Consider the following 12,099-nt stretch of genomic DNA (forward strand, 5'->3'; position numbering starts at 1 on the left):
TAATGAAAATGAAGGCACATTATACCAAAACCTATGGGACACAATGAAAGCAGTGCTAAGAGGAAAACTCATAGCTCTAAGTGCTTACAAAAAGAAACTAGAGAGAGCATACACTAGCAGCTTGACAACACACCTGAAAGCTCTAGAACAAAAAGAAGCAAATACACCCAAGAGGAGTAGACAGGAGGAAATAGTTAAACTCAGGGCTGAAATCAACCAAATAGAAACAAAAAGAATTATACAAAGAATCAATAAAACCAGGAGCTGGTTCTTTGAGAAAATCAGCAAGATAGATAAACCCTTAGCCAGACTAATCAAGAGGGCAGAGAGACAGTATCCAAATTAATAAAATCAGAACTGAAAAGGGTGACATAATAACAAAAACCGAGGAAATTAAAAAAAATCATCAGATCCTACTACAAAAGCCTATACTCAACAAAATTGGAAAATCTGGATGAAATGGATAATTTTCTAGACAAATACCAATTACTAATGATAAATCAGGAACAGATAAACCATCTAAACAGTCCCATAATCCTGAAAGAAATAGAAGCAGTCATTAAAAGTCTACCCACCAAAAAAAGTCCGGGACCAGATGTTTTTAGTGCAGAATTCTATCAGACCTTCAAGGAAGAGCTAATATCAATTCTCTTCAAACTATTCCACAAAATAGAAACAGAAGGAACACTACCCAATTCATTCTATGAAGCCACAATTATGCTCATACCTAAACCACACAAAGACCCAACAAAGAAAGACAACTTCAGACCAATCTCCCTAATGAATATTGATGCAAAAATACTCAATAAAATTCTCACGAACAGAATCCAAGAACACATCAAAACAATTATCCATCATGATCAAGTAGGCTTTATCCCACGGATGCAGGGTTGGTTGGTTCAATATACGGAAATCCATCAATGTAGTCCACTATATAAACAAACTCAAAGAAAAAAAAATCACATGATCATCTCACTAGATGTTGAGAAAGCTTTTGACAAAATTCAACACCCCTTCATGATAAAAGTCTTAAAAAGATCAGGAATCCAAGGCCCATACCTAAACATAGTGAAAACAATATACAGAAAACCAGTAGCCAACATCAAACTAAATGGATAGAAACCTGAAGCAATTCCACTAAAACCAGGGACTAGACAAGGCTACCCACTCTCTCCCTACCTATTCAATATAGTACTGGAAGTCCTAGCCAGAGCAATTAGGCAACAAAAGGAGGTCAAAGGGATAAAAATTGGAAAGGAAGAAGTCAAAATTTCACTATTTATAGATGATATGATAGTATACTTAAGTGACCCCAAAACTTCCACCAGAGAACTCCTAAACCTGATAAACAACTTTAGCAATGTGGCTGGATATAAAATCAACTCAAACAAATCAGTAGCCTTCCTCTATTCAAAGGATAAACTGGCTGAGAAACAAATTATGGAAGTGATGCCCTTCATAATAGTCACAAATAACATAAAATACCTTGATGTGAATCTAACCAAGCAAGTAAAAGACCTGTATGACAAAAACTTCAAGCCCCTGAAGAAAGAAATCGAAACCAATCTCAGAAGATGAAAAGATCTCTCTTGCTCATGGATTGGCAGGATTAATATAGTAAAAATGGCCATCTTGCCGAAAGCAAACTATAGATTTAATGCAATTTCCATCAAAATTCCTACTCAATTCTTCACAGAGATAGAAAGAGCAATCTTAAAATTCATTTGGAATAACAAAAAACCCAGGATAGTGAAAACTACTCTCAACAATAAAAGAACTTCTGGGGTAATCACCATCCATGATTTCAAGCTATACTACAAAGTAATAGTGTTTAAAAACTGCATGGTATTGGAACAGACACAGGCACAAGGATCAATGACTAGAATAGAAGACCCAGAAATGAACCCCCACACCTATGGTCACTTGATCTTCGACAAAGGAGCTAAAACCATCCAGTGGAAAAAAGACAGCATTTTCAATAAATGGTGCTGGTCCAACTGGAGGTCAGCATGTAAAAGAATCCAAATTGATCCACTCTAATCTCCTTGTACAAAGCTCAATTCCAAGTGGATCAAGGACCTCCACATAAAAACAGCTACACTGAAACTAACAGAAGAGAAAATGGGGAAAAGCTTCGAACACATGGGCATAGGGGAAAAGTTCCTGAACAGAACACCAATGGCTTATGCTCTAAGATCAAGAATTGACAAATGAGACCTCATAAAACTGCAAAGCTTCTGTAAAACAAAGGATACCGTCAATAGCAAAGCAGCAACCAACGAATTGGAAAAAGATCTTTACCAATCCTACATCTGATAGAGGGCTAATATCCAAGGTATACAAAGAACTGAAGAAATTAGACTCTAGAGTATCAAATAACCCTATTAAAAAATGGGGTAAAGAGCTGAACAAAGAATTCTCAACTGAGGAAACTCAAATGGTTGAGAAGCACCTAAAGAAGTGTTTAACATCCCTAGTCATCAGGAAAATGCAAATGAAAACAACACTGAGATTCCACCTCACACCAGTCAGAATGGCTAAAATCAAAACCACAGGTAACAGCAGATGCTGGTGAGGATGTGGAGAAAGAGGAAAACTCCTCCATTGTTGGTGGGATTGTAAGCTGGTACAACCACTATGGAAAGCAGTCTGGCGGTACCTTCAAAAATTGAACATAGTGTTACCTGAGGACCCAGCTATACCACTCCTGGGCATATACCTAGAAGATGCTCCAACATACAACAAGGACACATGCTCTACTATGTTCATAGCAGCCTTATTTATAATAGCCAGAAGTTGGAAAGAACCCAGATGTCCTTCAACAGAGGAATGGATACAGAAAATGTGGTACATTTACACAATGGAGTACTACTCAGCTATTAAAAACAATGAGTTCATGAAATTCTTAGGCAAATGGATGGAGCTTGAGAATACCATCCTGAATGAGGTGACCCAATCACAAAAGTAAACACATTGTATTCACTCACAGATAAGTGGATATTAGCCCAAAAGCTCACAATACCTAAGACACAACGCATAGACCACACGAAACTCAAGAGGAGGAAGGAAGACCAAAGTGTGGTTGCTTTGGTCCTTTTTAGAAGGAGTATCAAAATACTCAACCAGAGCTCCCAGGGTCTAAACCTCCAGCCTGAGAACACAAAGGGAGGGACTCATGGCTCCACCTGTATAGGGAATTGAGGGTGGCCTTGTTAGGCATCAGTGGAAAGTGGAGGGCCATTGTCCCCGAAAGTTTGGATCCCTAGTGTTGGGGAATGAAAGAGCAGGGAGGTGGTATTGGGAGGATGCTGGGTGCACACCCTCATAAAAATAGGAAGAGGGGGTATGGGATAAGGGGTTTTGGGGAAGATTGGAAGAGGAGATAACAGTGAAAGGTAAATATGTAAAATATTCAATAAAAAAAGACAGATAATGGGTCTGGCAAAAAAAAAAAAAAAAAAAAAACAAAGAAAACAAAGATAGTTTACTTATTTCAAATTATTTTCAAAAGTTTCCAGGAGATGCTTATTGGCTAAGATCTCTGAAAAATTGGCTTTAAAAACAAAAGAGGGGAAACTGTACCCCCAGAATGAGTCTCACAAAAAATACTCTCTATCATGCCTTGTTCACTTTTAACTTTCTAAAATTGAAAGCTCATGGCAAATCTGCCGCTGACTGCCTCTGGCATCGCTGAGACCAATAAAAACTATGCCACAGCTATGTGCAAGAACTCTCTTACCCTTAAATGGAATGGCCAAGACCCAGTTCTCATTTGGGGCTGAGGATTGATATGCCTGTTTGACACCACAGAAGGTACAGCTAAATGGCCACCAAAAAGATTAATGAAATAAATAGATACCCCCACAAAACCAGGCCCAATTATAAATAAGATGAATAAAAATTGACATCCAGGGAAGAGAAATCTCCCTGAGAATTCCCTACTTTTTCCTTTCCAGGTAAAAATGAATCACCCGTGATGTCTGCTGTTAGGAGTTCTAATCCTGATGCTGGCCTCTGGACTTATACTACTCAGATCTTCAATGGGCTTTTGACAAGGACATCAAACAGCTAGAGATTGACATCACTAATCTGAAGAAATCCCTCGTTTCACTGTCTGAAGTGATCTCCAAAAATTGCAAAGGACTTTATTGGACTTGATTTACTCTTTTACAATAGAGAAGACTGTGTACAGCTATAGACTGTGTAGAGCCCTTAAAGAAGAATGTTGCTTTTACATAGACAAGACAGGGATGGTTAAAGAGAGCATGAAAAACGTCAGAATATCAACTACTTATCATTATGGTAATCTGTCATGTTAAAAACATAACCACAGTTAAGTTAATTCCTCTTACTTAAAAATGTATCACAAAACTGTAAATATATTGTAACTCACAGAGTTAAATAAAGCTACAGAGAATAGACAATAGTGAAGAGTTACTTTATTATATTGATAAGTATTTAAAAATATTTACAAAAAAATTTTAGAAAAGAGAAAACCCATATTTAATCTAAAATAGACAGTACTTTTTGAAAACTTCTTAGTTTGGTCTATTTATTGTGTGTGTGAAAGACAAAGCCCACACATGTGCGTACACATGCTATGGCCTGTTGTGGAGGTCATAGGAGAACTTTCTGTGGTGGCTTCTCTCCATCACGTTGAGTTGTGGACCTTCAACTCAGATCATCAGGCTTAAAGGTCCTAAATTATCTTCTTAAACATGATGTTAAAGTTTCCATTTGGTAAATGCCTGTTTTTAAGTAACCTCTGTTACAGCTTTAAACTATTTTGTTTAGAACTTTAAATGAATCAAGCTCCAAAGTCAAAGACAAGACAACACTCAGAAGCTGGGAAGTACCTCAATGTAGTAAGCAATTTTGTAAGGAAGAAGATTCCGGATGAGGATAGGGGGCCACAAGTGCATCACATATGGTAAGTCCCAGCCATCTTCTGAATACACTGACAGGGAAGTCAAATTATCCTTTTCTGGGACAATATTAATAACAAATGATTTCTTAGAAGGGTTTATAGATCTACATTTCTTCTTCAGAAGCTGTCCATCATACTTTATGATTTCTTCAAAGTCAATTCCTTCACATAGCTCATAGTCCTCATCTTCTGGCTTCAAGGAAAGGGATGACCTGCACCGATAAATAAATAAAATTTAAAAACATTTTAAGAGACCTTAAATTAGGCCAGGTGGTGGTGGCTTGTGGAGTTTGTGGCCAGTATAGTGTAGACATATAATTCCAGGACAGCCAGGGCTACACAGGGAGGCCTTGACTCCAAAAACAAACAAACCAAACCAAGCCAAAACAAACAACAACAAAATCAAACCAAAATACGCCCCCTGCCAGAAAACCAAAACCAACCAACCAACCAGTACCACCACCACCAAAACCTTAAATTAAAAGGCTATTACTTGAGACACTGAATTTCTTTTGTATTGCTGCAATGAGTGGGGTTTTTTCATGCTTCAGAACTATGCAATCAAAACAATCTTCCAGAGGCTCACCAAATTATTTTGATGACTATTATTACTACAAGCTTTCATAGATATACACTCAAAATATGTTTAAATTTCAATATTTTTAAAGAATATAGTGTATAGTATGTGCATGTAGGTAGGACGCATGCATTTACATGTGGAGTATGTAGTCTGTGTACCTATGTGAGGGTGCAATATGCATGTGGAAAACAGGGTCTCTCACTCCATTTGGAGCTCTGGTTTGGCTAGACTGGCTGCCCACAAGCCAGAGAGTCACCTCCTGCTTTCTCAGTGTTGTGATTAGAGACACGCAGCCACAAACACCTTTCCCATGACTTTCAAGAGTTCATGTCTTAGCACTTTACCTATTGGTCAGTCTCCCCAGCCCTAAGCGTAACTTTCTAAAACTAAGCTACATTCAAGAATCATTTTTAAGACATATTTTTGTATGTATACATAATTTTTAGTTAACTAATTAATTAACTAATCATTTTCCACAGTGTTGGGGATAAAATTGAACTTTCTGGACAAGCACTTTGCTTCTAAACTAATCCTCTATACATATCTTTCATCTGTAAATGTAGTTATGGTTTTAACTATCTCTTATGGATGAGCTGAAAAAACCATCTCTATCTCTACTTATTTTCCCAACATCTAGCCTTAAAAGTTTCAATATCTTCTCTATATTTCTATATTACATGTAATGTTACTGTAACTTGACTCAATGAGACATGGAACCTTCCACCCTGTTGTCCTTTCTTGTGACTTGCAGCTACTAGAGCTCTTGAGTTAGAAGTGATATTTAAATATGTTCTTCTGATCCACACACTAAAATAATGTCAAAAGAGTTTATTTTGCCTTTTCAAACTCTATATTATCCCTCTAACTTTTAATATATTTTACATTCTGATTTCTAGTATTACATAAAAATTAAATCCCCTTAAATGAAGGCCAACAAATTCAGTTTGTCAAAACATTTGTTTTTTTCATTATTTATTTATTTATATTAAATTCTGTGGAACAAGGTTGAAGCTGTAGCTCTGGCTGGCTTGAAACTTCCTATGTACCCTAAGCTACCCTCATGCTTATGGCAGCTTCTTGCCTCAAGTTCCAAGTTTTGGAATTATAGGCATGAGACAAGATGCATAGATATCGAAACACATATAGGGTCTACTAAGTATCAACCAGAAGATACAACTGAAAATAGAAAAATGAGTATACTCAAACAGTTGACGTTTAGTGTGCTTTCCAAAATGTTAAGCCATAGTGCTGAATGCTACAGAAGGCTTTGTTGTCTGGTTAAAATTCAATTTCCAAAAACATTATATATTATGATAGAAAAATACACAATGTTAAGTCTTAATTTACTATAATTTATTTTTCTGAAAACATAACATTTACATCAAGTTTAATTAAGATTACATTACAGTTCTATTCCCAAACTATTAATAAACACATATAAATAAAATACTTTTTCTAAAGCAATTTTTAAAACTTCTATTAGAAAAATTTTGAAAAGTATCATTTCCGTCTATAAATATAGAAACCATATCATGTTACTTTAGACATTTTAAAACACATGAAAATGTGAATATGTAATCACTGTATTAATAAAAGTATAAATAATGTGCAGATTAAAATGCAGTAATTTTTACTTTTGAGAAGCTATCTACTTACCCTGAAATCAAGACTAGATAAGATATCTAACAGTATAGACAATCAAAGTTTGATAATTCAAATATATCTATAATGAATCTGAAACTGATAATTCTCTAAAATAGTATAGGCTGAGTAAAAAGATAAAGAACTCACCGGTAAGATGCTAATGGTATGTTAAATTCATTTTCAGGTGAAGCAATTCCCAAAAAAGTATCTCCTTCAAAAACGAAAATTGGGATTGAAAAATGATTCTTAATCTGGAAAGTAACAAAATATATTTAATATTCATATAAGAAAAGCTATTTTTAAAATATGTCTATTTATGTATCAACATAGAAACTAATCAGGCAATATTAGCTTGGTCACATAAATTAGAAGAAGCAAACATATAATTATTTATCTTTTGAAAATTAAATTATCCAGCTTTTTACTTTATAGAATAAAGTTAAGCCAGCCAGCATTCCAACATAGACAAGGGAGGAATGTATAAGGAAGAAGGCAACACCCTAGCTGGGGAGCTCTTTGTCACTGATGGCTGATGGGGAAGGGAGAGCCAGGTTTCTTCAGAAGTGCTGTCCCTGAGAGGGTGTCCATGTTCCAATGCATGGCCCTATATAGATGCACATTAAGAGCAACATTACTTGGATTCATTGTGCTATTTAAAAAAAAAATCATAAAAAGGTGTGACGTTGGGAAAGGGAATTAAGAGAAGGGTATTTAGGGAGCATTTGGAGATGGGGTGTGGGATAGATATAGTAAAAATATGTTGTATATAGGTATGAAATTATCAAAGAATAAACAAAACTTTTATTAAAACATTAATACTATAGCTTATTTTGGCAACTTCTTTTTACAGCAGACAAAGATCATTACAGAAAGCCACAACTGGTGTAAATGCAGAAACCAACTAATTGTGGACTGTCTGCCCCCAATTAAAACATAACACAATGTCTACTTAAGGCTCAGGAAATACTGCAGCGGAGAGCAGAAATATTTTAAGAGGCAGAAGTTTAGGACATCAGCTGCAAAGTAGCCTCTTTCAAATAATAATAATAAAGACAGATGGGGTGGCACGAGAAGGAGATGGATCTGGGAAGTGCTGGCAGGGAGAAGTGGAGATTGAATGTGATCAGGATACACTCTGAAGGTCACAAAAGACTAACCAAAATATTGTGGTACTAAAAATACACAAAAATATTTTATATAGCTGAATTACTTCAAATAAAGTCTGTGACTTACAGTCATAAAATTATTCCTAGGATAAATCTATGTTAAAATGAGTAATAAGTAAGTAAGTATAAAAATAAAAAATAAATTTGAAAAATTTCAAACTCAGAGTTAGTGAACGTCCTCATTAAATAACAATCAATTTCTTAGGTCGATTTAAACTATAGTTTAATGTTAGATCAAAATCTTTTATGAATATAAATGCAAAAATTTTAAATGTAATTTTAGCAAACCAAATCTAAGAGTACTATAAAAATTTAATAATTTTAAGACAAGGATTTATAATAGGAGTATTGTTGCTTAATGTTTGAAAATCTAGTTCACTTATCACATTAATAATTTTGTTTATATCTTTTCAATAAAGATAAAAATGGCAAGAAAAAAGATCAACTAAAATATATGAAGTAAAAATGTCTTTATTTGCAAGTATACTTGTTGAACTCTAGTAGAACAAGTATATGTCTAATAAAGTAGACATTATGAATATTACAATAATCTGTATTCTGAATTATAGTAATGGATAATCAAAATAAAAAAATTAATAATAAAAGCCCATATTATTTTTTAAAAAGGAAAACATAATAGTTAAAAGAACTTAGAAAAAATTATGGTGGGATACCATAATTTATTACTCTGAGTCAGAGAATAATTAAGAAAGTATGGTATTAATGTAACAATAAACAGATTAATGAAAAACAGAGTACAGAAATCAATCACCAACAGATAAAGCCAGTGACAACCTAGGGAGAAAAGATCATCTGGCTTGGAGCAATCTGAGCCTCCAACCTCACCTCTACATACACAAAGACTCACTCAAAATGTAGATGTGGTGTTCTCCACATTCAAGTCTGCTTCTCAGTAACCACTGCAGCTACATATGCAGCTGAGTGAAAAAGCGAAAGTCTATTCTTTATTAGGCCTGTATTAAATTTAAAACCGTGTAACTACATTGAGCTAAATGGATATATGGATCTGTAGGAAGAGAAAGTAGGGACACAATGAAGTTTTTGGAATATTAAATACATTCATTACCTTGAAGACCATGAAGGTTTCTTAAGTGAATCTTTACGTCAAAACTAAACTTCATATGTTGTATTGTATATATATATCTAGAAGTCTATAATTTCTTTGATAGTTTTACTATTAAGATATAAATATACTATAAAGGCTAAGCAAAATATGATGAAGACTTTGATAAAATACTGAACACCTTGTATAAAACAGCTCTATAAACAGTGGTGCTGTTCCACTGCTTACATCACAGGAGTGGGTACTGATGATGACAGACTTACCACCGGCTATGTAATCTTTTAGCAATGATTTACTTGAATATTTCTCTTCCTATTTTTCTGAAACAGGGTTTCTTGTATCCAAGGCAGGGACAAACTGAATGAGCAAAGAATGATGATCCATCCTGCCTTTACTCCCGGTGCTGGGATTACAAAGGTATGCCTGCACAGTCATGTGTACGGTGCTGGGTCAACTCAGGGCTCCCTTCATGCAAGGCTGACATTCTAGCAACTGAGCTACATCACAGACCCACTTCAAACATATGCATACAAAGAGCCTCTGACCAATGTTTTTTTTTTTTACTTCATACCTGCACTGGTGAGCGGATTGTTACCTTCTTACTTCCTTCGACTGTGTCAATTTGACAAATGATAGATCTTTCAACCCCAGATTCTCTGTGTCTTACAGTGTACAGACGGCGTCCCACTTTTGTTAAAGGAATTTTGTCAGCGACAGAGTGGTTAGCAGGTGCTAAATTAAATACAGATACTCCAGAGTTAATTAGAATTCACTAAATAATAATTTGAAATGTCAAGTATAAGGTGACTATCTACTAAATGAAAAAAGTCTTTGAATATAATCAACATTAAGGAATTATTTTAAGAGGTCACCTATTTTGACAATATTCACCTTAATCCTTTGACGCATTTTATCAAAAACACAACTGGAAAAATTTCTCACTTAGGAATTTAAGCTAAAACCATGACAATTAAGAAAACAAACAGTAATGAGAGGAATGGTTATAAAATTCAACAGTAATTATTGCTAGTTTACTGTCATAGTAACCACTGTCTCAATTTTCCTGAGACTGGAGACAGCAAGGTGAGGATAGTTTTCCATTTTAATTTTCTAACTCTGTCACTTTTAAGATACAACTTAGATTTGATTTAAAAAAATTTCACATACTCTTGCCAAATGTACATATTATACTGGAAGTGAAATTACTTAATTTGCATAATAATTTGACTCCTCATTCTTAAAACTCATTCTCACAGATAGGTAAAAATAAGAACACATCATAGACAATGTTCAAGTAACACCCATCAGTTAACGCTACTTCCTGATGAGAATAACTGTGTTTTAGTAGACTTCTGTGTCTAATTAGATTTTCATATGGTACCCATTCAAATACTGCCCTCAGTATCTTACTGAAATGCCAGAGAATCATAGTAGTATGGGTAAAAAAAAAAAAAAAGATTTTATTGCAATTAAAGAAATTACATATTTTGTTACTTCCAATTAAAATTAAAAAATTGTGGAAAACGGAATGACTTCCACATTAAAAGGTAAAATATTAAGATTTTAATGGGGGTAGAGAGATGGCTCAGTAGTTATGAGTACTTGTTGCTCTTGCAGAAAACCTGGGTTCAATTCCCAGCATCAAAATGGCAGCTCATAATCATCCATAACTCCAGTTTTAGGGAATAAAATAAGCATTTGGTGTACACATACTCATGAAGGCAGACATTCATATACATAAACTAAATCTAAAAAAATTACAAAGAAAATACAACATCTGCATTAATTCAAACATTTAAAAATTCACTCATTTTGTAAAATGCATATTTAGTCATAACAAACACTTGTGAGAACATTTGACATACACACCAATAAGGAAAAGCTAAGTGAGCTCTAGCGTTCACCATTCTTAGTCAATGTTCTAGTAATACCATGCTCTGGACAAACAAATTTGGAAATTGAAATACCAAGATTTAGTGACCAAAGAAACCAACCTACTGGAGAGGACAATAATGTCCCTTTGGTGATCTGAATGATATCTGCCTCCATCGGTTCAGGTGTTTGAATACATGGTTCCTACTTGGCAGTGCTGTTTAAGAACTATTAGGAGGTGTGGCCTTCTGGAGGAAGTGCAGTACTATTATTTTGTTCTTTGCAGTTCAAGATGTGAATGCTCCCTTGTTATTGCAATCACCATGCCTGCTGCCTGTACTCAGCCATCAGGGACTCTAACCCTCTGGAACCATAAGGCCAAACAAAGTTTTTCTCTGTAACTTGCGTTGGGCACACTGTTTTATCTCACTAACAGAAAAGTAATTAATATAGTTCCCAACATATTAGAAAACATATTGTTATAAAAAACTGGTAAGGTACTACAAATGAGTAAAATTGCTTTTGAATATAACTTTACATAGACCCAGGAAGAAAATATCTCACTTACTAAGGAGAATGAAGAAGAGCTTGCTGCTTAGGCTGGTCATTGCATTAAAATGATCATTGTCCTTGGTTCGTACATAATCCATACTTAAACTCTCTTCATCTTTCAGTTCATATGATTTTGCCATAGGAACGTTGAGTACATTAAAAGAATCACTTGGTGAAACAGAGACAGTAAGTCCAAGAGAATTTAAAATCATAAATGGTGCTAGATCTTTTAGGAAGACAGCTGAAGATCCAGTAGCAGCTTCAGTAAACGCCT

At 34.8% G+C, this 12,099-nt stretch overlaps 1 protein-coding gene across 5 annotated transcripts in view; it reads right to left on the reverse strand.

The window, feature by feature from the left end:
* Vps13a (vacuolar protein sorting 13 homolog A) overlaps window positions 1–12,099 on the reverse strand; it is a 191,713-nt gene that overhangs the window by 58,524 nt on the left and 121,090 nt on the right. For all 5 annotated transcript variants that reach the window (XR_013105785.1, XM_076918218.1, XM_034498455.2 and 2 more), the window contains exons 44-47: window positions 11,842–12,097; window positions 9,973–10,133; window positions 7,299–7,402; window positions 4,857–5,139 (exon numbers count right to left, since the gene is read on the reverse strand). Coding sequence is in view for 4 of the 5 variants with exons in the window: in XM_076918218.1 (XP_076774333.1) it covers window positions 4,857–5,139; window positions 7,299–7,402; window positions 9,973–10,133; window positions 11,842–12,097 (804 nt within the window). In the remaining variant the exon portion in view is untranslated. The remainder of the gene's footprint in view (window positions 1–4,856; window positions 5,140–7,298; window positions 7,403–9,972; window positions 10,134–11,841; window positions 12,098–12,099) is intronic.

This window comes from Arvicanthis niloticus, chromosome 1 (genome assembly GCF_011762505.2).
Source record: "Arvicanthis niloticus isolate mArvNil1 chromosome 1, mArvNil1.pat.X, whole genome shotgun sequence".
Taxonomy (NCBI): domain Eukaryota; kingdom Metazoa; phylum Chordata; class Mammalia; order Rodentia; family Muridae; genus Arvicanthis; species Arvicanthis niloticus.